This window comes from Vollenhovia emeryi, unplaced genomic scaffold (genome assembly GCF_000949405.1).
Source record: "Vollenhovia emeryi isolate VEMERY1.0 unplaced genomic scaffold, V.emery_V1.0 DF939136.1, whole genome shotgun sequence".
Taxonomy (NCBI): domain Eukaryota; kingdom Metazoa; phylum Arthropoda; class Insecta; order Hymenoptera; family Formicidae; genus Vollenhovia; species Vollenhovia emeryi.
The window spans coordinates 470,995-498,035 of record NW_011967230.1 but is presented as its reverse complement, the minus strand read 5'-3'; the positions used below and the strand labels follow the sequence as shown (position 1 = coordinate 498,035).

Genomic DNA, 27,041 nt, shown 5'->3' with positions numbered 1-27,041 from the left:
TTTTTCTCCAACTTTTTAAACACAGTTACATACTTTCAGTATGCGTGCGACTAATTCGATCATTTAATATTCAGGATGTATAACACATACATTATACACATACAGCGATCAAGTGGCCTCTCTGTGGTTTCGGTCATGAGGGCTCCTCATGACATCAAGAACCTCAATTGCAGGCATATGAGCGAAGTTCCGTTAGAGTTATGAGCGTGCACACGCACGTGTTTCTCTCGGCAAAAGGGAGAGACATCCAAGTGCAGATAAAGCCCGTCGTACTTATATATTATAATACGCAACTACTTATTTAACCACTTTATTTTTTAATCTTTATTATTAACCAACATTCGCATTATTGCTAATAATAATGGGAGGAGCACATAGTTTTTGTATTAACTACGCCGTACAAGCGCGTTTCGCGAATTCGACGACAACTCGAATTGTGTTAACGCGTCAAAGAGCTGAATGTCAATCAAGTTAATTGGAAGACACGATATACATCAGTTGTACCTCATTGTACTGGCATAATCGCATGCTTTGTTTAATCGCTTCAATAATCCACAGTCGGCATTGAATTAACGTTTTTCGTACCTCCATATTAGCGCAAATTAGGAAAATCGAGTCCACCATTCCACGTATCTCACCAGGTGAACTATGCAAACTGCCGACTCGAGATAGAGGAAGATTATGATGGATGTGATATGTGTGTCTAACGCGCGTTTCCGTGTATTTGCGTGCGTGTGCAACGGGGTACGCACTTCCAAGGATCAGGCGAGGGCGGTCGATGCTGAGCGCGATAGAGTCAAGCCGGGGGCTATAGGGTTAATGCGAGTGAGCGAATGCACTTTGCGGAGATTAGATAGATGGGAAGGATGCGATCTCGAGTAAACGTCGCTTCTGGCGTCCCTGTATGTATATAATATGTATATATGTACACACTTTCTCTCTCTAGGCACGACGCAATCGCGGCAATACTGTGCCCAGCGAACGCGATCATCGTTAAACACTCTCGAACTTGAACTCGCGGTTATCGCCGCGCGATTCGTTAAAGATGTATGAGAACCGCGCACGTAAAGGTGGGCATTCATCGACGAGCCGTGCCCGTTTGCGTATGTCCCGCAAATTGGAATTGCTTTGTAGGAACACGCGCGGGCACGTGACAATGCCAGGCCATCGTTTTACGGCATCTCGCGTCGTAATGAACGGTTTTGTTGCGCCTATGTCGATACTTTCAATTTCCACATAATGACACGAGTGCGCCGAGCTGGTTTGAAAAAAAAAATGAGAAGTAGCTGGAAGGACGTTTTATCAGGAAAAATGTAACGCTGCAAGTTTTTTTTACTGCTTTCCAATTCTGCACTATTTTCGAATGCGGAACGTTGCATGAGCGGAATGGAAAGCTATTATTGCACGTGATGGCTTTTGTAGGATATGTAATATATAACGGCACGAGAGATTAAATCCTGTTTTATGTGTTTTTTTCAGTGACGGATGTCGATCGCCCTCGATATCAGAGAATAGATTCGATTAACCAGAATTGCCATATGTTTTCGTTCCCGTGGAACTCCCCCGAGACATTGCTTAGAAACACATAAATCAGCCTATCGCGCTAGTCCTGTGAAACCTCGCGCACATTGGGACCCGTCTATAGCAGCCCTCAAAAAAAAAGAAAAGAACACCTGAAAAAGGTTAAACCCTTCTTTAGGGAATATTTATGCTCAACACTATTTATCCAACTGCCGATTAACGGTTAATCTGCTCGGAATCGGTGTATACGTAGAAATACAATACTGATTACGCGCCACGAGATAAACAACGGATCTACATACGTGTTGCATTCGTAAATTTTACCAAATTGACTTGCAACGTGGTTCTGACAATAATTTTTAATTACACATGCAATATATTTTCAGAGAAATGTGCAACAAAATTTGAACGAAGAGACGTTTATGTTGAACAAGCTTTGGACACGTAATGCAACATAAACGAAAAAGATATGAGAAGTTTTCTATCGCAGGGCAAAATATTAAAAATTTCTTTTCCTCTCGTTGAAATTGAGCACTAAGAAGCATAAGTTTTCGTCAAATAAAGCTCTACCTCAAATTCATCAGAGAGGAAGTAAGAAGGTGATAAATGTGAGAGACGTCCCATGTAATCAACCGCGAGTAGCACGTGAAATTCACGTAGATACATGGCGTGTTCTCCGAAGACGCACGTTTAGTGTCTCTGCCAAGCTATAAACGTAATTCACCGGCAGTAGCAGTCGTTACAAAGAATCAAACGGAGTTACCTCTTGGTAAGCGAGTGATAAACGCATCTTTGCTGGTCGGCCGTGTATTATCGGTGTCCTCTGGGGCTGCTGAACGGCGTCGTCGATCGTTAACCGATAGTCGGATAAATAGGCTCGCGTCGACATAAACATGCTTCCATCGAGATCGGCTTTTCATTGTTCTTTGTCTGTCTTGTTGGAGAGCACATAGTTCTTTTTAGTGTCAACACGCGGGAATGCACAACGTCAACGTTTATTCGTGAGACCGCGAAGCGCCCACAATGATCTCGCGATCTCTTGCATCAACGGCAGATCAACGTCATCAAGAACTGACGGTCCAGCCGAATATTCCTGTGTCATCGAATGAACGTGGCTGCTTGAAATATAAACGGCCAACGTAGCAATTTAATCCTTTATGCTCGGGATTGCTTCCATTAAAACTTTCATCAGCCGAAGAGAGTTACATCCGTTATTAAAAAAATGGACGGTACTATTAAAAAATAGTCGCCCGGTCGGGACTTTAATATTTTTGCCCGTCATTGTGTTTGCTTATTTGACAAGCTGGCAAGCAGCTCAGCTGTCCATCATTCCATTCACTCGTCTCTCTATACTCACCGTACGTCGCGTCGCTGTGACGGCAGAAACACCCTAAAAATTTTGTTCGCTCATTCGCAAATATTTTATTATTCATATCGCCGGAGAATATAAAATGCGCGCGCTTTCTAACGCCGATCTCGGCTTGTTACTCGTTACCTACCAACGCCGCGCGCAATATTACATCTCGCGTTTGACGCACCGTGGCCGTTCTGCGTATCGCGATATAAAAACTTTCTGTCATGCGATGATAAATCTACGAAAAATGCAAATTTTTGCCCGAGCATAGCTCTGTCCACATATATGTCATTTCCGCGCCGGAGAAACAGATGGTAATGCCGATGAGCCGGCGATTTATATTTCATTCGTAAAATATTTTCCGGACACGCAGCAATTCTTTATTGAAAGTCGCGCCTTTACGCCGGACTTGCTTCCGCCGTGAAATATAAAGGTGCAACGAGGAATTATGTGCGTTATAAGTCGGACGCGAAGGGAATAAAGTTCTCAACAACAGCTATCGGCTGTCGAGAAGAATGGCGCGATAAACTGCGCCGACGACACGTTAGACCGAAAAAAAAAGAGAAAATACAAAAGATGAGGCGCAATTTTAAATGAAAATATATTTCGAGCAAATTTTTACCGTCGCATCTCCCGATGAAAAAGAGGACTCTGCAGGAACTGGAGACTGAGGAAACTGCAGTGAACTGATAAATAACCGCCATGCTACTTAAACTTTTGTGTTCCAGAAGCAACAGATTTGCATATTCGTTGAATTTGTATATCTCCTACGTGTGAATATGTATGAACGTTCGCTATATTTATTTCCTTGCACATCAAATATACTCTAATCTACTTCATTCCGCGCATTATTGTAATAATTAACAAGTTTTCACTGTATTCGTTAACACGTTTTAAATATTCTTTTTATGTCCAGTTTATTTCTTAAACTGATCAGGCGTATTTGCGAAGCAATATGAAAAGATTGTGGACCTATAAACCAGCGGACATGAATGTTAAGGTGTCAAATAAATGATTTATTATCTCCTGTCAAAGAAGAATAATAATAAATGGAACGTTTCGATTTACACTCTTCATTAACCAGACATTAATTAATCAAATACAAAAATGGAGAATAAGTTTGAAACACGCGAATAGTATAACAAATAAAACTACGAAAGTGAATACAGAAATAAGTTAACATGTCAGAAATAGGTAAAAAAAATTAGGAATCAAATATAAAGTGTGAAAAACCAATTTCTTCTTTTCCGTAATTTAATGGCGAAATATAATTATTGTGAGGCAACTAAGAGTAATCTATCACGTATACGTGTTTTTTTACCTTGAAAACTGCAACTAATTGAGAAAGCCTCGTTGCTGTTTTCATCCCCGAGTTCGTTTTTCCAAAAGAATTCTCAGTACGTACAAGCGGAATGGAACTCGATCTGCCTTAACAAAGATTACGGTGTATCGTCTATCTTTCTCGACTTTTCTCCGCTAATAGTCGCGCCCACCGGAGCATTCGCGTGGTAGCCCAATCAAAAGTCCATCAAACGAACTTCCGACTTAATCGCTTACGGAATGAGTTCACTCGAGGAGATCGTCCCGTGTACCGGTGCCGCCGAATGCCGCCGCGAACCGAGACAACTAAACACGAATAGCAGGCAAAATAATAGACAAAATGTTATAATTGGGCCGTTGCAGCGGAAGGGAATTTATGCGACAGGCGATAAGGATTTCTGTTAAAACCTGTTGCTGCGTTTGCCTCAACACAATCGCGGCCGCCTTCCGTTTTCGACACCTTTTCGCCACCGCACAGTCTTGAAAATGAATTCGATATCCAGCTCACGCCCGTCACCTACCCACCCCTACCTACCTATCTACCTACGTAGCTACCTCTATCCACCGCTTGATTTATATTCCGGAACCCGCCAGGCTCGTGTTTGATGCTCCGATGCCCACATCCGGAACGCTGCACCGCGAGATGCAGAGAAAGAAAATAGCGGCTTTCCATTTTCTTTTTTCGCCGACCCGTGTAATTCGTAACTTCCACTGCTATTTGCGAGCCACGATTTACATACGAGTCGTAAGATTTGAGTCGGAGGAATTCACGCACGTTCTAAATAAGACTCTGACATCCTAGAGCCGAGTGGTCGACGTAATCGTTCACGCTTTGCGCGACACGGTATTTCCACGAACGAACGAAATGGTCGGACTCGCGTAGGTGTATTCCACAAACGTGAGTCGTAAAAGCATTTGATTCTGCGGCGCTTTTACTTGGCGAGTCGCCATCGCGTAACGATACCTCGTAAGAAACTTTGCGGGTGCTCGGCGAGAGTATAAATTGATGCTCAGTTATGACTTAGCAGTTTTCTCGCTGCCACGTTTTACCGCGCTCGGAAGGTAGATGAAGCAATTTCTTTTTCCTGATGGATTGAATCAGAACGGTGCCGAAAGATCTTATCGTTGCTGCTCTCACAACGATCGATACGCGGAGCATAGCTCTCTCGTATCTAATAATTGCACGATGTATCGAAACTCTCAAATAAAGTAGCTAATGTGCTCGCACGATGCTGCGCATATTAATGCGAGCCTTCTTCGTAAAAAAGGAAAGAACATAAAATGAGAAGAGGAGAGGAATGAATCGTGTGTCATTTTGGCCAATGACGAGCAATTTCTGGCAATAGTAAAGAGCGAATCTTATTGATGACGCTGCAATTGAGAAGAGAGAAATATACCGTTGTACACTTTATCACGTCGCCAGTAAAACGGAAAGGAAGTACCGGCGAGCGAGTGCTAGGCAAAATGCTGAGCTATCGTCTGTAACAGTGATTAATTGTCTACGATTACGCGTAGCATTACGCGAGCGACGCGAGCTTAACGGCAAACCATAACAGTGCAATTTCGCGACACCCACGGCAGGCATACTTGATAATGCGACAACAGGACGATGCCGTTAACACGACATTAAAATTTATCGCCGGCTACGCGGAAATTGGCCAAGGGAATCGTTAGGTGGATTAATGTATCACCGCTGTGACACTCAACGATTCAAATGCCGCGAAAACCATTAACGCGCGCGAATTATTTCGCCCCGCAATAGGCAACGAGTGCGTGAATGTCCGGAAGCAACATATGTCCCCATGAATACGAGTCGCGCGAATGAATGCCGCGTCAGATTATATAGAGTGTTCTGAATTCCTAACTGACCTCTCGCCTACGCATTCTTTAATCAATTTCCACTTAATCGATTCGAGCACAATTTAACCTCTTTCGCCCTTCAACGCCGGCGGTAGCAATTAAATTGATCATTTGAAAAGTACATCAATACATTTCAGAAACTATTCGAGACTTACATCTGTACAAAGAATTGTCTCGTGGATCTGTATGGCTTTTATTCTCATTTTATTCGTTGTACTTTAATTCCGACCTTTTACATCGGCATTTCATCTGTCCACCGCGAATTCTTTATGACTTATAAATTGAGGAAGATTCACAAAGTAAAGACTGACTATTAAGAACTGGTAAAATGTAGCGGTAAATCCTGCCCCCTTTTATCGTGCTCGGGGAATCGCTTCCTCCATTCTACTTTCATTCTAAAATATATGTATATACTGCATGTATATGTACACACATATACATGAATTTAGGTATGTTATATATATATATATATCTGACACGCTGTAGAGAAACGCAGGATATAGTCTGATTCACCATGATAAATGGATCCAGGATTTTTACCGATCCCTTTCACGTTCTTCGCCGGTGGATCGCCATAATGCGATCGACGTCGTGTCTGCACCCGAGATTAAAAAGCTAAAATTACAATGCCGCGAGATAGCAGTTCTCGGATATTCCATTAATTTTCCTCCGCTCCTTTCATTATATTTTCCCTCGCGGTGATGATAAGAGTTCGACACCTCGGCAGAGAGAACATTATTGCATATTTGTTTACTTTTTGTGTCGCACAAGCTACTACGTGTGAAAAATTCAACGCTCGAATTTTCATTTTATGTGCAGCACAGGCGAATCCAGCTTCCTGAATGAAACGAAAAGTTCTAAGCTCAGAAGAGATACAGCGACTAAAATATTTTATATACATGTCTGTCCCTTATTTATCGGACTATTTTTAGGAGGAGATTCTCCTAGAGCATACCTCCCTGTCGGAGCTCTGTATAGAGCGAAAAAGACCATCGTTTCCACTTTAGAACAGGTCTTTTATTCCGAGAACGTTCTTTTGCAATTGCATATCTATCTCCTGTGCAATCCGGCGTGAAGTGTGGATGCGCAACAAGAGGTCCAGTGAACCAAAATTGCTGGCTCTCGACGTTGAATATCGAATGAACGCGGAGAAAAAGATGTCGGATGCTAGCGAGGTACAGGGTCCGATTGAAAGAACAGAATGGAAGAGAGATAATTATCGGCACTTTCGCGCGGTTCTCCCGAGGGCCGCTTTCAGGGTTTTCCTCTCCTCTTTTTTTCCACCGAGTCGTCCGTAAGGGCATTTATCAAGATAAACTTTGATGCCAACCTACTGACAGTTGATTTACCGACTCCGAAATTGGATCTCGGGATGGAGTCGAATGGTCCATCAGAATCGCGATAAAGAGATGTATGATAAGAACTGCGAAATTTGAGTGAATTTAAATAACTGACAGAATAGACGAGTTACAAATAAAATATTATCTGTCGGTTACATATTGCATTTGTTATCAGAAGCATAATAATTTAATTAATATTGTTATAACGGTTGTCTTGACGGTTTCATCGTGGAACCGTTAATACTGTCGCGTATTTATGGCAATATTAAATTCTTGGATAACGACGTTTCGGCTTTTTGCGATAAACGGCATTCATAAGAATACCGACTAATGTAAAATATTACGCTAACAAGCTCGCTCCGTCTCCGTCTTCGAATTGTAATCCAAGTTTTAATTTAATCTTACGAGCAACCCGTTTCGCCTTCTCTTTCCTACCTTGTCCTAATGTATTATCTGGGTACTTGGCTTCAAGAATTATCCGCTCAATTTTCTAAGTAGCTCAGCCTGACTACGGGGACAAAGAGGCGTGGCCTCGATTCTCCCGCGGACTTGTTCGAGAGTTGCCGATGCGCAATCGATATTGCCGATCAAACAATACAAATTATTCGAGATATCAATACAATATCAGAGCGTTACTAGATACAATTATCGCGTACGCGATACAATTTTAACATGTCAAAATCTAGGCGTTGTGGGCGACTCGTAGAAAGCTTTATTCTAAATCACGCAATTATTACGCCGCTGTGATATGCAATAAGGATTCCTTCGTAGAAATACTCGTATAGATTTGTAGTGTAAATATAAATTTGTGGATAAATATTTAACGCGGATTAATTGCACTTGCTCGCTGCAAGATGCAAAGACATAACTAGCTGCTTCTACGTTCTCGGTTGCTCACAACGAAGCGGTTGATCTAAAATGCCGGCGCAACGAGAGGCATGATGTAGCGGTGACGTTCCTCGCGCTGAAACGTGAGTGTCGCGACAACGTTCTCGACTCCGTACATTTTAGCGCTGCTACATCGTGCCAACACGCGAGCGACATGTTCGTACGTGATGATGTTACATGTGGCAGCCGCCTCGCTTCCTCTCCTGCCTTCCCATTTCGTCGGGCCTTCGTCGGCCCTTTGTGCCCACACGCAAAGGCAACTGATACCGTCGCTGATCTCGTTCCCGGCGAGTCGAGGATGCGCACGTGCAATTATTTGGACACTTTGTCGCCATATCGCAACTACGTTATTCCCGGCAATCGAGAACGCCGCTCGGAATCCCAACTTGTATATCTCAGCCCGACGAGAGCACGAAAAGCGCTCTCTCGTGTCTCTCGCGTAGCTATTTGCCCGCGAACGATAGCGAGCGGTTATTGTATCCCAGAATTATCGCCACTTTCTTCAGTTACGTATAATAGAGAAGATAGTAGAAAAAATAATTAACCTGCTACGTTCCTGAGGTACAAAGAATTTTTAATTTAAAGGTTACAAGGTATAGCTTTTTCTAGAGAGAAATTTTCAGGCCTCTCTAATAAGTAATACGAATCTAATTTTTAATTCACTTTATGTAAGTGCAAAAAGTTTAATGTTAAAAATCTATTAGTAAAATTTTGTTAAACAACAATTTCATTTTGTCAATAATTTGTAGATAAAAAATGCCGAATATCTCCGGAACAATATTAGAATGTTATTGTACTCTTGGACGTGTTTGAAATTAACTCACATCAAGGTAACAAATTTGGCTATGCAAATGTTTATCTTAGGGTCTTCCTCGTGTAATAGGCTTAAAGCCCGTTTTATCCCGTGCGTTCTGGTACAGAACGTCTGTCCTCCCGTTCCGAGGATCCATATCTTAGGGTGAAATATTAAACGACCCGTAAACTCTTAATTGAAATCAAGTTGATCTATGTGCAATGAATGGGGCTAACGTAACAAACCGATAGAAGAATATAAAAAAATGTGCATTACGCTGAGAAATGTCTACTCTATTACGGTCTACATATTCGTTCGTCATGTAGATGTGGAGCGTCGATTAATATTACCTCGATCCATACGCTCCTCCGATATGAATTCGCGCAAGTAAAGTGCATTATATTATTAACCTATCCTCGAAACCGCAGCTGCGTATCGGCTATCTGTCAATAAATTATTCAACAAACTGAAAGAGTCCGGCTTGATAAATAACAAATTTTATAAGAGTGCTACTTGCAACATCATGTTTTCTTTCGTGTTTGCGAATACATGGTGAGACGGTGACTTAGCGAGGCTAAACGATGGTGCTCAGAAATAGATTACATGTGCATAAATGTATGTATGTATGCGTGTACATATTTCAGTTACGTATTTTCCCAATATATAAAAGACGCTGCCACTACATATTCACGTTCATCAGCAGTAATAGCGAGGTAACGTCTATCGCATAGCCATTAAATATGTTAAATGTGGTGTCATAATGTATACGAGGCTGCTGCCAAGTACTGCTCTAAAATTCCATTTACCTCAGTAAATTTGAAAGTTTTGATTGACTATCTTGAAGGTAGTTTATGCGATAAGTAATGGCTCCGTCTTAACTTAACCGATGAGACGCGGATGAATCCTTCATTTCAATTTAAGCTTTAACAACAGCATTTGGAAATTTGAACAGCACTCGTATTTTCTACTTTCCACCGGACGCATTTAGCATTGCCGCATTATAAGATAATTAAGATTCTAGGAATTAGTATCGCCACAATTTTATTCCACGTATAAAGATGTATCTGTAAAATTGAGAGACTCAAGATACAACATCGAGAGCTTTGGCGCTAATGAATTGATGATGAAGCGTCCTTTATAGTCTCTTTCTCTCCTTTGGCTCAATATTACCGAGAAGAACCTCACAGCTGTCTATGATTTTTTCAACTGTTCTTTACCGGCATGATTCGAGCAAAAAAGCAATGTTATAAAAAAAAATACAATCGGAATTCTATGAATAGAAGAGGGAAGAAAAAGAGTCAAGAACGAAATGAAAAAGAAGAAGATGAAAGATTTATCAAGGTGGAAGCACACAAGAGGTGGCAGAGAGAGGGGGAGAGAAAGGGAGAGAGAGAGAGAGAGAGACGTTTCTCTTCATCAAAAATAAATTTCTCGAAGACAATAAAGTGGCTATAAACTCGGAAGATAATATCGACACTACCTGATATACGAACGAGATAAGAATTATAGCGACGGTGGGACATCGGAGCGCCCTGCGTTGATATCATGAAATCTCAAATTAATTACAGCCAGGATGTGTACTGGCTTTTTCAGGAACCACGAAAGTAACTGCGGAAAGCTCGCGATGAAAAAGTCCAGCCAGGATTATCTCGCGTCCAACGTAGGCGCTCAACGCAAACAGAATAAATAATTAATCACCGTCCACCAACCGCATAAAAGATAAGTTACTTGCAGACGGGCGGTTTGACGCATCAGCGCGACCAAATGCTGCGGCAAAAGAAGGAGATGATAACTAGAATACATTCATATTGCGTATTCGCGCAATGGATTCAGCAAACTTTAGCTTTCCGAAAGCTCGAGTGACGTGTATCACGCAAACAGTTCGCGTTGTTCCCTTCGGTTTTATTCCCTTATGCTCGATCGATGATGTTAAGACAAGGAGTAACATTCGACATGCCTTCCCTCTCGCTGCCAAGGGAAACGAGTGTGAAAGAAAAGGGAAAAGCGAAGGGAGGGAAAAATAGTGAGGAGATCGCGGTTCCAGAGTGCATCTTTCTGCCGTCTCGATTTTCTCGAACTCATCCCTATCGCATCGCGTCCTACCCCACGGCCTCTTTCCTTTACCCGTCTATTCTCACGTTCTTATTCCCGTGCTGTGCTCTTACCTTTTTTTTTGCACCCGAGGGAAACACGAAGCACCTTCTTAGGGAGATAAAGAAGAAACGGTTGTCTGGATGCTCGCCTACGAAAGCAGTCGATGCACAAGGAGACGAACCGACAATAGCAGCCGCCGCATTCTCGCGTCTCTGATCTACTGATTGCTCGCTCACGCGATCTGATCGATAATATAGCGAAAGAATCTGTAAATCGGTCTGTCGTATACGAGTTCATATATGTGTACAAGTGAGGTGTTAAATCTACACAACCGTTGAGGATTTCATTTTATTAATAAAGATTCTTCCGTTTTGCATACTTTGTCTTTATAATTAATATAAATGAAACAGTTGACTACCATAATGTATTTTTTGCGCTTTATATTAGGCATAAAATTATATTAAGGTTAGTTATATTATTTAATATTAATGTGTTGGAATTAAAATTAAAATTTAAAAAATTAATTTGAGAACTTTGAAATGATAAATTGTAGCTGCGAATGTAAACGCATAATAAAAAAATTTCACCGACATTTTTTTCAATTTGACTTACGATTCTCTAATTTGACTCGCATTTAATATGAGCGAAATAAAACTTTTCTGCACAAATATCCGAGGAAATCGCCTAATTAAATTAAAACACTCTGAAAAATTCCGTTGCAAAAACAAAACTCTTGATTTCTCGTGTTGTGTGCGAATTGCATTTGGAACATAATTATTGGACCAGATATATCCACTCAAATTTTTACTGCCCTTTTTCCCCCACTCATGCTGCTTTCGCCTCGTCATGCGCACCGCGACGGCAGATGTATTTTTTATCAGCGATATTACAACGCATCCTCGTAAATGGGAAGACCGCAGGCGATGGAAAAGTAACCGGTGTAGTTATTGATTTTCTGTTAACTGGCTATTTCGCCGAGGGAATTACCGCGGACGCATTTTCAACGTGTCATTTGCTCCAACGTAACATGCAGCTATGAGAAGGTGCTACAGAAGAATCTGCGCACGTAACCGCATATTTACCGTTTGTGTAACTACATATATGTCTATTCGTACATTTATATGTCGATTAAGGAAACTAATCTTTTCCAAAAGCTCAGAACCTTACTTTGTCAACTAATTGTAAGATTAATTCGGTTTGGTGAATTAGGAAAGAACAAAAGAAAGATAATAAATGGAATATGGAGTGATGAGTTAGATGAAATAAAAGGGAAGGCAATTAGGAAACTGTGGAAAGAAAGAGAGCGTAGAATTGTTAAGCAAAAGAATGCTAAAGAGGAAAGAAGTGATGAGTAGAGCGCGACAAGGGAGGTGATTGGACAGCAAGTAGCGAACAAGGAACTGTGAAATATAGTGTGAATAATGTAACAAGTTAAGCTGTACAAATGTAGTAAATTAGGTATTATATATAAATTAAGTAAATTGTGTAAATATGTGTTAATAGCGATATATGTAAAGGCAAATATTACAGGTAGGGATAGCAATATTTAAGCAAGGAATTGGGAATGTAAATAAGAGTAAAAAGACGTTTAAATAGAAAATGCGTTAACGGAAAATGTACACGGTTAAAATTTGAGTTACCGAAGGTAGGCAAAATAGCTATAAGGGAGTGTGAAGGTATAAATGAGTTAAGGCACTGATTGTAAACCAAGTCCACTTCTTGGTATGTATACCAAAGTTAAAATAAATATTATTAACTAAGATTAATTCTTATATTTATTTTACTCAACATGCATTAAGGGTGTAAACGCAGTCAATCGTAGACGTTGGTGGATAATTCACCGTATGTTTTTCTCCTGTCTAAATATAAAAAGTTTTCGAAAGAGAATCTTACTCAACAAATAATTAAATTCGATCAACAATTTCAAATTAATATTATAATTAATAAATTAGTATGGCTCATATGTGTTAAACACAAATTTCAACGAATTTAAAGGACTCAGAGCCGTGACAGGGTGGCTATTATAATTAATTATAATAATTATAATTAATATTTTTCTATGTTTTACAATTGCTGCCGAATGTCTATGGTTATCTGTGGTATCTTTGTGCAATTGTTATATAAGATTTGCAGGTTTATGATTTACGGAACCTTCTCTTAAAGATTCTTAAAGTATTCGAGTCTTAAACCATTAAAATAAATTACGTAAACAATTTCTTTTTACAAGAATTAAAGTCGACTGCAAGAAAGAGATAAAAGGGCTTGATTTCACTCACCAGTTTCAGCCACGCGTTGGTCGTGAGTATTTGGTTCTTTTCATCCTGCAAAAACAGAACACAATGTTATTTTATACAAATATTACAAAAATTGCACGTATTGTGTCATGTATACCTCTGTCATATATAATTAAAATTACAATTAAAGTATATAACGTACTTCGAGATATTTTTCTTTGTACATATTAAATTCAATCACTTCTACTTCAATTGTAATTAAGAACAGTATAGGTTTATAGTAGAATAGTATAATGAAATTGTACACAATCTCATTTCTCTTTGCTCTCATTTCTCATTGAAGACTAATATGATATTAACCTTCTAATTTACGATTTATTTGCTCATTTTTGTTAGAGAAAATATAATTAATTTTTTTACGTACAAAGTATTTATATTTTTTTCTAAATCCTTTTCTAATACCTCCTGATAATTACGTTTGCCTCATTTTCTTACCTATTCGTAGAATTATTGTTCTTCAATTGTTCTTCAACACAAATAATTTGTTCAAAGCTGATGCTATTGACGTTATCGAAATATATATAATATATATACACACACATACATCTGAATATAACTCATAGCTTCATACACCTATCTCATTCACGTTGGCGCGCAAACTCAGTCGCACGTTTCATTCGATACGAGCAAACAGCACACGCATATGGCAAATATTTATTCACAAAATGAGTTGGACATGCGATTTAACTTCACTAGTGCGCTCGATAACGTGTATTCTAAAAAATTCTCAAAACACAGAAAAACGTTTGATCAGCGTCTATTATAATTTACTGTAGGTACATAATGTATTATAAATGCGTAACATAGTTAAAACTAGTACTTGAGTTGAAAATTATTAATCATACTGGGCGACAAAAAGTTAAAATTGAAACTGTAGCTGTAATATATCCCATTTATTATTATACGCGTTACAAGTTTCTTTGCGAAAAATCTTGCAATTGCTTTATCCGGCCAGATTGCGTATAAAATATGCGCCACGAAATTTGAAGGATCGTGACAAGAGAAATAGTAACGACCGGGGGATGCGATTCGATCGTAAGAAACGCCGCTTCCAAAAAGATAACCGCAAATTGCTGGCTGCAAATTTTCTCTCTCCAAGCGGTGGTTTTGACCGAGTCAACCGAAAAGAATCGTCCTCTCATGCCATGTTATCGAGTTTCGAAGTGATTTACGAAACGAAATGGTGTTTTCGGCATCGTTGCCGACAAACAGACTTCATATTCCTATAGGCAGTTGTATTAATCGAATTCGTTACTCGCCGGACGCATTTCGCGCTGCTCCGCGATGTAAAACGAGAATAAATTGCCGAGCAGTTTTCGAGAAGATCGAAAAGCATGAGTAAGCGGTAAATATAAGTAGAGGGAAGTCCTCTATTATATGAGAAAGGCTCCTAATGTGAGATAGCGGAGTTTCCGCTAAATTAATAGGCATCGTCTGTCAATCCTACCATGAATTTATTGCCCTTAAAATGAAATCTCTTGTTTAGTGGAAAATTGATTGTTAAATTGTGTAATCGTTGCGAAAAAAGATTTGTGATTGAATTTGGACGTTGAAAACCTATCTCATATTAGAATTCTATCTCATAATAGAGGACTTTCCTCTCTCTATATTATTTTTCTGTTTGATAATTTTCTCTCGCAAGAATGTGCAACGTCGAATAAAAAAGAGGATGCGGTGGTGAATCGTGGCATGCAAACGCGTTGTTTGTCCATTTAGTTGAAATCCACTACAATATATACAGCTGTAGTAATTTGCACTGTAGGTATTTCGTCGCTCATACTGCACAATTTCGAGTGATTATAAACGCCACATTGCAAAATTTAATAAAGAAAAAGAAATTGATTGGAAAAGCTAGAAGCCAACAATTGAAAGGATGCAAAATGCAAATTTAAATTGCAATCTTCTCGTGAAGTAATGTAAAATAATATTCAACCAAGTTTACATCATCAAATTCTACTTGAAAAATACGTGTTTTTGACAGAGAACAAAATATTTTGTTTCACTGCCATAATTATATTTTGCACTCAATACAAAATTGCAACCTAAATAATATAATATTTGCGACTGAAAATAGCTTTCGATTTACTTATTATTTTTCTCTCTTTTGTTACGATTCATGGAAGAAGCTAAGAAATATACGCGGGATAAACTTTTAACAAAAGCTCAATAAGTAAAGTCGAAAGAAAATAATTCCAGGTTTTTTGTCGGGTTTCTTTTTTATTTTCTTGTTGCGCAGTGTGAAATCTAATGGCGAGGATTTTGCGTGACAAAGATACCGGTCGTACGACCCCGGACATTTCTCTCGTAGTCACGTCTTTTCGCGGCGTACTTCCGCTTCCGCTACGTCGACGTTCTTTATGTATGAGTAACACGGACGCGTTTTGTCACGACTGGCTCATTGGCGCGACATATAATAATTGCACCTTGCGACAAAGACTAAAAACTTACGGCACAGTGCAACGTTCATCACTCGTAGTGTCGCCCTGGGTCAAATAAGCAAATGAAATTACAAGTGATGCTACGATTTAATTTCTGTCCATGATGAGATATCGCAGTTGATATCGACAAAGTTATCGCAATATCTCTAGTTTGCAAATAGACGTAACAAATGGATAAAAAAACATTAGCTTCCTATTTTACGAGCAGAATGAAAGCGAGATTTTTACTGTAGAATAATTTTTTTGCGAATGTTTATAAATTCTTCAGTTTTTCTCGTAACAGACAGTGCGCTACCCAGTTGGGTGTTTTATACGTTATATGCGTTATTGCGTTACAAACTGTCGACGTGACATAACAATCTATCAAACTCGCTGAGCTCAGCTCAAAACGAAATCCGGCAAGCGGGATGAATAAAAAAGTGCGAATTTCATGGCTCTCTCGTTTTCCCATCTGAAATGATGCGAAATTGGCATACGGATTCCTCGTGACGTCGACATTATTCGACAGATTTTGCGGAGATACACAAAATGCGCGATTTCTGATCGATGAAAGGCAAAAGCTTCATTTTGCGACCGACAATGGCGGTAACAATGAACTCTGCATTTCTTTCGTTCCTCGGTGAATGAAATGTATTACGAATTGAATTCTCATTGATTTCATTCAATGGGGATCCACAAACGGTCCCCACGAAGGAAGCCGTTCGAGTCCAATAAACATCCACGTATTATTGTACAATTTAACCACAGAGAAACGAGAAGTCTTAATTAAGGACGAGCGATTAATCATGATAATTAACGTCATCAGGCGCTGACAAAGTGCATAAACATTCGTCAAGCGGAAAGGTACGGCCATTTCGAAACAGGAGTTTCTGCAATACACGCTATGATTAAGCGATGAAACATGTCGCACGACGCGTGTATTTTGACCGTATAATGCACAAGTTCTTTCTTTATTTTTGTTAGGTATTTTTGTGCGTTACGTAAGTAAAAACCTTGAATCACGTCACTAATAATTTGCGGTCGCTACAATTTCTGTTTCATATTTTCTTGCATTTTGAAAGAGAACACCCAAAGAGAAGTATTCTATTTTTGAGTGGTTCCCTCTTGATTTTAGAGGATTTTCCTATGAAACACGGTCTCAAGAAAATACTCTAAAATCTAGAGGAATATCCTATAACACTGAGGCATGAAATTTAAACTCCCAATCCTCTTAATGCTAGAGGAATCTTGTAATATGATAATATTCTTATTTTTAGTATCTATACAACTTTTTAAAAGAATTATGTTCTACTTTTAATCTTATAAAGTATTATAACCTCCTAACATCTTAAATATTCCTACATTTGTCGTAGTCGCACGACGCAAGCATCACAACGAGAGATTCAGTCAATTGCATTGACTGAGTTCCTCGTTGCACAGCTTGCGAAGTACGACTGCGATTAACGTAGAATAGACTTTACAGTTCTATATCCAAAAAGCTATCAGCAAAAACAAACTCACTCGCAAACATGGGCCAGTAGTCACTTAAATAGGCTTTCTCCAGAAATTTTTGTACCTCGTTCATGCCAAAGAGTTACCAAACTTTTACCAAATTGACTGCACTACACTACACTGTCGTGTATGTTACACGTGTTTCACAGCTCGCTACAAACAGGGCAACTGACACTGCCCTGTGTGTCGCGAACAAATAACAAGCGCACATGCTGCGATTCGCGTATCCGCGAATAATATCTTGCGTATCCTTTTATTTTAAGAGGCTAGTCGTATTACTGTGATGGAATTTTCTATAAAAGAATTTATTCTTAATTATAAATTATGAGTCTACTCTTTTAGAGATGAATATGTGTTAAAGTAAGTGAGAAATGCTTCATATAAGATTTCTTGCTTAGAGGAAATGCTTAGAGGATTTCCCCGCTTATGAATAGAATTTTTTTTTTGGGTGAAAGCACGAAAATAATATTAGTTTGGATTACATCTTATGCCATTCCTCGTTATTTTTGTTTATATACAATAATTTACAAAAATAATATATCACATACTGACAGTAGTAGACGAAAATACAGTGAAAATATGTTTGTCTCTTTCTGCGAGACAGATATATTTCGTTCGATTGCAGCAGCGGCGAAACAGTAGTGCGACTCGACGTCACATCGGCCGCGAGAAGTAGAAAAACTCGCGACTAAGCGCGGCCAAATGTTTACGACCTACCATAAAACATAAAAAGTTTATAGCACGCTGAAGAACTTGGAAATGGAATTAAGAAAAGCGTGATCGTTGCTTGCGATATTACATACATCCGGATATTGTTCCCTTTTATTCGGCCACTATCGAAAGGGTGATAAAAATCGCGCGATGTGACATAGTGACTACTATAAACATCACAGAACACGGAGGTAAGAGATTGATATCGCCAGTAAATAGTTAACAATCTTTGGAATATTTAGTCGACCCAACTGGCAGAAATTTGTCAGTCGGCATTTTTCTGGGAGTTGGGTCGACTAAACAAGATCTCCAAAGATTATCACAGAACACACTCGCGTTTACTGGTGCAATGATGGGACAGTTTCGAGAGTTACAATAAAATCTCGATTTAACATATCCCGATGTAGCGGATGTAACTGACTAATAAAAATGTGCGTCGTGCGCATTTCATTCATATTGCCATTTATTTTTAGTAGCGTAAGATAGACATTTTATTTTCGGTTTTAGCCTGTCTCGAGGTATCGCACGGTCAGATTGTATATACAAAGTGTTTTTCTGAATTTCTGAATTATGACTTTATTTACTAAATAATTTTGCAATTCTTACACTTCAAAGTGGCGTCAAGTAACAAAGAAATTAAGAAAGAGCGCGTAAACTTAAATGTTGCACAGATAATTAGAGCTAATTGAGATTTTTATATGTTACAGTATTGTATTATTTTTTTTACATTAAGAACAATAAAAAAATGAAAAAAATGGCCTTCTTTAGAACAAGTTCGACTAAATCAGTTTGCTAAATCGAGGTTTCATTGCAATATTCTTCGTAAATGATGTTGTTTCATGAGATTTTCAGCTACCTAAAAACATGATTAGTTTCATCTTACGACTTTCCGAATACAGAAAGTTCTGTGGATCTTGTTTCACCATCGCGTTCTCTGCTTTACCCAACATACGGAATCAGGTTCCTGCCATTATGAACTTTTCTACTTATGTGTCCAATTAAAGGGACGCCGCTTCTGTACGAAAGATCTCGCTTTCCAATTCCGACAACATCAAATAAAAGTTTAAATTTAAGACTAAATGTATTAATGAGGAACTTCTTCGGCTAGTACTCTCGTATTTAAATTACATAGAGTACTAGTTTAACCCGAGATTAAATTATGCCAAGTTAAATTGAAAATAATTGTGTACTACATAATTTTCAAGATAATTTAAACGGTGGAATTTGTAAAACAGTTATTCGAATAATATTAACATTGTGTATTTCGATTGTATAGTATTAAATAACGAATTGTACCACTATATTGCATTAACTGTATAACAAAAGAAACAATTCAAAGATTTTCTTCGAAAATAATGGAGGAATTTTTGCAGTATAAGATTTATGAATTAATTCATTAAGGTTGGCGGGTTTCTTGTTGCAACTCGCGCCGGATAAGAAAACTACAGAGATACCCGTCGTTTCCAAAGGCAACGATACTTTGAAAAGGGAAACGGCAAAAAGCCCAGTCAAGTTGAGCGATGCGACTTAGCGAAACGGCGACGCGGACGTAAGGGTGGCGAACAGGGGTTGTAATGGAATATGTTTTGCTGCTCGAGGGATGAAAGAGAGTTCGCTCCGGAAATGTCTGCGCTCTTAATGTCCAGAACACATAGCGGCCTTTTGTTTTTACAGAGGATATATCAGATTGTATGAACTTCTAAAGGAAAAGCTATGGCGGAATATTACGATAACTATAACAATGAGAATAATAATAATGATGGCACGAAACTGAAGAAGAAATGAAGAAGACTCGTGCTATCCGGATAATCATATCCTTTGTGAATAAATGAAAGAAGTGCCGGGCGACACGCGCGGCGGCGCACGTTTACTGCAAACAGTGTTTACTTTCTATAATTAAAGTTACATTTATACTTATGTGAAGGCTTGAGTAAAGTCGACTAGTGAGATAAATATCTGAATAGGTTGTATTTATTTAAAAAGATGGTAAAGTACCTGAGAAATATTATTGTGGGTAAAACAGTTGTAGAATCTTACGGTCTTCATTGCGAAAAGTTAAGTACGGAAGCCTGTGACGTGAAGAGGCTCGGCGTGACGGATGTATTCCCTCGGCCGTTAACTCTGGCCATAAGGATGTTTTGAGAGGAAACACCTCCAATCGGTTTCTTTAATCCCGGCTATATATTACGCCCGCCAGGTTGGCGGGGCCGAAGTGGATTGCAAGTATCTCGACGTACTCTCCCCTGGTCAATTTATAATTGTAATCGGGGGCCCGGGGAAAAAAACTCCGGCATCGTAAATTCTTAACGAACGTTTGAATGCCGTCCATTCGTTACGTCTATCAAATATTGATCAATCGGGATTTTATTTATACGGATCACGATAATGCCCACGCGGCTAAAACGCTATCGACTATTCTCCAACTGGTCTACGGGGATCATTCGATACACTTGCAATTTCAAGCTTGGGCGATATAATATGTATGCATCAGAAAATATCAGGATACGAAAAAGATATACACGCTTCTGCCATCGATGAAAATTTAATATTTACGAACGGAAAGTTATATAGATAGGATTTAGCAACATTTTGCCGCGCACACAGAAAATACGTGTATTCTACTTTTCGTGCCAAGAATTGACATTCGCCCCGGCGTGCTCCTCATCCAAATTGAAACGTTTCAAAACGACTCAAGTTATTTCTCGTCCAGACAATAAATCTGTAATGAGAGCGTTCGCGCAATAGTCTCGATTTTTCGCGTAAAATCATAATCGCGAAATAATTCTTGAAAAACAATTCAGTACATTTCTCTCTCGGTAAACATCTTGCAAGAATTTCCTTAAACACAGACTTAACTACACGCTAAATTCTTTTTGTCTTTTGTCAGCTCAATTTACTACCGGACAGGTTTTCAGATCTTCCTTAGGAACCGTAACATCTGCGTTATGTGCCACGTATATAGGCGGTATACATTGTATACAATGATGATGGAAGTAAATAAGCGCGGTAAAGGAGACTGCGAAGATGGAGAGCGTAATGCAATCTTACCTCATTCGTCCCCGCTTAACCATGCTCTCATTTAGATAAGCCCGATATTTTGACGTGCAAAAACTTGCGCGGCTAATCTTGGCACTTCTTATCTCGAGGATTCACACGGAGGCTGCAGAGTAGCCGCCTTATAATGGATATTCACCCTTAAGATTTGAAATACATCCGCGAACTCATGCTAATCTTCGCCATACTTAAGATAGCCAACTTTAGATAGTGTCAGTTACTACAAATGTGAGCTGTTACATATTCAACAATTTAATTATTGTCAAATGTGCATTCCGACCTTATCGTTGTGTATTGAAATAATTGACACAGAGGACTTTCCCCTAACGATTCTAAGAAAGTTATATGTTCTCGGGACTGAAAAATGCGCAAGTGTGTGTGTGTTTTGTGTATAGTATGCCAACATACATACGTGACGAAAAGAAAAGATTCGGCAACTTACCACGTCGATGATTTGCTGCAGAGTGATGCCAAACTTCACTTCCAGCGGTTCGCTCTCATTCGCGACCGGTCGCTCCAAGGTGTTGTAATTTGCCAGCAGGTGATTCAATAAGCGTTTCTCGTGGCGCCCGCAAAGGCTTTCTGCGATAAAGAACGAGAAAAATCGAATGTCAGTCAAGCCTCGTACGTTATTCCGGAGGGTGTGAGCCGCAAATAATCGCGACCCTTGTCAAAGCGTATTTACGAACAGATACGAAAGAAAAGATCCTCGCTTCGTCGACAGCTTTTTTCCTCGCGCGAAAAAACGGCATAATAGGAGGCAATTTAATTATTTCTATTACAATGGGCAGAATAAACAATTCCGGGAACATTTTTCTATTCGCTGCTTCTCAAACAGTCAGCAATTTGCATCAAAAAGCAATTTTATTTGCGCAGCTTTTAATACTGATAAAAGCTACACGGGTTTTTTTTTCTCATCGGTTTTAACAAACATATTGTAGACTCGCGCTGCAATACTCAATCAATAATTAATAACATTCTACATATTAAATTCTACAGAATTAATATTAATCTATTTTGAAAAATATATAAAATGATATTGTTCTCGCTCTTTCCAAAGCTTTTAGTAAATTCATGTATTCTCTTGTTGCGATATAAATACTTTTGCCGAGGGATTTATATGCTAAGAAATAAAGACATAATTAAATACGAAAAAAAGACAAGATTGTCCAAGAAATTTAAAAATAAAAACGAAAGGTTGCCTGCATCACATGTTACTCTTCGTGTAAAATATCTTTTACTTGTTAAAATTAAATCTTTTACTTGTTAAAAGAAATTCAATAAACACACAAGCCTATAGTTTTGTCTTTCAAATCCCTTATGCTAATGTCACTTGCTCGCGATCGATCATCTTTCGGCGGTCCTAATGCACTAGGGACGAATAAATGCATATCGATGATTAAGTTGACGAGTTCCGAAGTTGCGCGAGCACCGATGCGATGGAGAGCTCGGCCCGGAGCTCCGAAGCCGCCCAGGGCCGCGGCGCTTTGGTCCACTTTCCCCGTTCGGTTCCGGTCTATCCGCGGCTGAACGACAGCGCGAGCAAACTACTTTAATCCTTCGACAAACACGGCGTGAGTGCATTCAGTCCCGGACCATTCCGGGCCAGATTGTACTCGAGCACGTGCTGCTGCGGGATCAAGTTTGGGCTCCAGCGCGGTGTGTGCCGACGCCACAGAATACGAGATGCAACAGGACTGCGTCCACGGGGAGAATAATGGTCGTCGGCCCCGCGGCTGAATTCGGCGCACGTGCGCCCATTGAAGACGGGGACCCGAGGTATCGTGAGGTCGCGACAAATATACCGTGCGCCGTGAAACGTTTATCGCCGCGCGGAACACGGTCTATCGCCTGGCTCAAATATTTCGCGATCACATTCCGACTCTCCCTCCCTGCTTCGTCTTCCCTTTGGACACATTAATATTCTGAGTTCGGGCGGGGTATCGGGGTATCTTGGAGGGTCCGAACTTTCTCGCAGAATTCGTCGTTTCATCATGTTACGAATTCCGTCGGCCGATAATCACGTACTTCGTGCAACTCGGTTCGCCCGAAACTCGGGGTCGTTCGGGCTGACAAGGGGGACCATTATATGCATAATACAATACGGTGTATTCCGCTTGCACAGAGTTAAAGTTTCATAGCGTGATGATTAATTTAACACTCAACGATGATTGTCCTTCGCATTAAAAGCGCGTTTCTTTGCAATTAACTACAAGGAGTTTCTCAACCAGCGCACACATTTTTAGCACATGGATTTCGCGTATAAACTTACATCGTAAATGCACAACTGAAATAAATCCATATATCATTTTGTATGAAATTCCGTGATAAAGCTTTTGCAAGGATCAATCTTGGCTGTGAGAATAAAAATGAAACTAAATCTTTGCAACTACAGGGCAGCATTCTTTACTCAACAATTTAAGTTTTTGGCAGTTGAAATGATAAGTATGAATAATACTCTCAACTTTAGTGTATAACTGAAGGAAACGGATTAGGGAATTAGTTGTTCACAGCCAAAGGGGTCAAAGGTTAGAAAAACAAAGATCTTCGAATATACACAGGACACATACACACAGACCTTGGCTGTGAGAATGAAGCGTGACTCTTACGCGCTTCCGAATTGATTGGGGATCTCAACTGAAAAGAAACTAAATCAGAAAGTCGACTAATCAGAATTCTTCAATGTCGCCAGCGGTAATTAACAACGTCGGTGTTTTCTTGATCACACCTGGCATTTTTAATAATACAGAAAACTTATTGCGAAACATATTACCTCAACCAGGGTTCGAACCTGGACCACCCTACACTCTAGGCGGGCGTCTTACCAATTCGACTACCGAGGCACATGATAATATTTGTTGCAATAACAGTATAAAGGTGTTGTCTACGCGTACATTTTCGACTTTTGTCAACCGCGCACCGATAAGGGTTGTCGGCCGTACACAGAACTGTCGAATACGCGATTTTTAAGTTTTCCCTCCCCCCTCCCCCCTTTCCCAATTGCGTGGGAAACGCCATGTTTGAGGTCAATGGTGTATAATCAACTAATTAGAATTCTTCAATGTCACCAGTGGTGAGTTATTTTTCGCAATAAATTTTCTGTATTATTAAAGATGTCAGACATGGTCAAGAAAACGCTGACGTTGTAAATCAGAAAGACCTCTGATAATGCCGTCCGATCTATCCTTTAGGCTAGAATACAGACCAGAGCCGTCAAGGATGCAAATAGAAGTCTTGAAAGCTTACCGATACTCAAAGTAATGTAAAACCAGTAATGGCGACGCAAGAAGTAGGGCGGGTGCCCTCTCGCCTCTTTAAGAAGTCACACACGATTCAATATTTTGTGTTTTATTTCGCGCTTTCAACTTAGAAGCAGCCGACAAATTAGACTCAAAGCGACGAGAGATTCAATGCGACGATACGAAATGTATCCGAATACGAACATCGTTTAAAGAGACAATTATCGTCCGTTGTTATCGCAATGAAGAAGTAATTTCAAGTTAGCTAGCGCTTTGATTTTGGGACGTACATATTTTCAATATGTGTAAATCGCGCGAGATATCTGTCTTGCCGGTTAACCGAGCATCGATAGCGAATCGCGAGGATTCAGCGATCACGCGATGATATCGATCACTGATTATTCACAGAGAGCGATCGCGGTTTCTTCCCGTACTTATCGCGAACGCGTATCAAGAAAGAATAATACGATATGCTAACCGACCCGTTCGACTGTCGCCGCGTGAATGATTTGGCACAATGAGAATAGACTGTTTTCGACCGAAGTGTTTACGGCGCTACGTAACTTCTCGGAACTGGCGCTCGGCGTTCGACGCCCGAAATTTGAACATGTTGACTGATAAACCTCAATAATCGACGAAATTTTAAACACATTTATTTCTAAAATATAAGTAAGAACTTATAAGATGCCAACGAGAGGCCAAGTTCTATAAGTAAAAAAAATATATCCTTTTGATATATAAATCGAATTGTGAGCCATTTCTAATGCGTCTATTTCGGGACGACAGTGGCTGCGGATTATTCACACACGTGTAATTACTTACGTCTACTTACATCTACGGGTTAATTATTTTCAAGCAGGCGTTTCCCTCATGGTCCACTTCCGAATCACAAGAATGAAATTAATGCAATCGTTAATCAGATTAGTCAAATGTATTACGCATATATCGATCCGACGTTAATTTCTAGTTTATACACTACGGGAATATCGCGCGGCGTTGATTAATCACCTTTGTAACGTCCAACGTAGAACGCATGCCGCACATTTGACTACGTGCGCTGTGTAAACAGGCCGAATTATTAGGACTGCAATTAATTATGCGGTAAAAAGTAATTTATCGTCGCATTCCCAGCGGCCAAGCCCAATGAACGATTTATCGGACGCCCGCTCGGAGAACAGAAAAATAAATCAAAAACTCCGTTTAATTAGCCGCTTTGACGGTTACAAGCGCAAATTCATAATCACAAAACGTCATCGCGTAGAATATGAAAAAAATAGCCGGCAATGCGTTATCGCCAATTTTCGCTTCAAAAGGCAGGTGCGCCGTTCAGGGGATATTAATGAATTGAAAAAATCGATAGCACCGCCAAAGGACGGATAAGCGTGAATCCCTTTTAGCGATCCCTCGCACGGAAGTAATACGGTTCGAGACTTGTCTTCAACTTCTTGAATGAGCGACGGCGAAACGGAGCAGCAATAAGCAACTTCGCCGAATCGCGCAACGGCCATTTAGACGAGTGTTGGAAGACGATGGCAGTAATTAATGAGGCATACGTAAAACCGAAGGGGGAACTTAGGGAAAACTAAGTAGGCACGTGCGCTGCAACTCCCGTTGCACCAGGGAACTTGTGTTAATGAGTCTTCTAAGGAAGAAGAAGCAACACTAGAACCGTAGACAACATCTTCTAATTATTACACACAAATTACGTCTTTGATCTAACGGATAGAAAATCAGTGATTTTAAGATATCCTCGTATAAAGTCTGATGTGAAAACTGTGCTTGAAGAAAAGAACTTTGTTCGAAATTAAAAAGTATCTTCGGAAGCTATTAATCTAACAAAACTGTGAAAACAGTAAAAATTAGTGCACCTTTCCTTTCATTCGTTTCAAGATGCTTAGAAGAGACATTAGCCATTATATTATTAGGTATTATGCTGGTAGATGAATGCGAACTGTTTTTAAAATGCTGCACGTGCAATTTCACTTGTTTTGTTATATTTCGTTTTCGTACAAATTTATTCAGCATCTTTTTCTTCCGCTCTACGTTATTGTAACTGTTTAATGTAACATTCGCGTAAAAGACTGCAGCGTTCGTCATTTGCATAATTTAAGTCGTGTGTATCTCAGGTGTGTAACGAACATGAATTTTGCATTTCGAACGAATAGTCCCGCAACTTTCCCACGTATTTTCTCGTTACTCCCGATAAAGCTTTATTATAATACACAATAGTTTACTCAGCGGGCATTAAGCTGTTATCACATTGAATTGAACCGTTACAAGGGTCAAATTGTTAATAATGAGAAACAAGCATATGTTGAAAGCAACCAGATAGAGATGAGCAAATTTTATAAATAGGATTACCTTACACCTGCTAACTCCTGAATATCAACATTAACTTGGGAAAAGGTACAGGAAATGCGCATCGCAAATGCCACGAATAGAATCAATCTCCGCATACCATTATTTCATTTACGAAACTGAACAAAGCGGATTAGCAAGCAGGTTTTCAAAATTGTAAATTAAGTGCGATAAAATAATTATTTCATTTCAATATTTTTGAGTTTCTCGTGTGTAAATCAAGTCTTTTTCTATCATACATGAGTAAACAAGTAATTCATGTATAATATATGTACATACGTATTGC

General features: G+C 39.5%; 1 protein-coding gene and 1 non-coding gene across 4 annotated transcripts in view; both read right to left on the bottom strand.

Annotated features, from left to right (window-relative positions):
• LOC105567554 (neuronal acetylcholine receptor subunit alpha-7) overlaps nucleotides 1–27,041 on the bottom strand; it is a 237,998-nt gene that overhangs the window by 145,885 nt on the left and 65,072 nt on the right. For all 3 annotated transcript variants that reach the window (XR_001009361.1, XM_012022492.1, XM_012022494.1), the window contains exons 3-4: nucleotides 21,601–21,740; nucleotides 13,447–13,491 (exon numbers count right to left, since the gene is read on the bottom strand). Coding sequence is in view for 2 of the 3 variants with exons in the window: in XM_012022492.1 (XP_011877882.1) it covers nucleotides 13,447–13,491; nucleotides 21,601–21,740 (185 nt within the window). In the remaining variant the exon portion in view is untranslated. The remainder of the gene's footprint in view (nucleotides 1–13,446; nucleotides 13,492–21,600; nucleotides 21,741–27,041) is intronic.
• On the bottom strand, nucleotides 23,929–24,001 carry Trnas-aga. Its single transcript has one exon. It is a non-coding gene; the product is annotated as a tRNA-Ser (tRNA).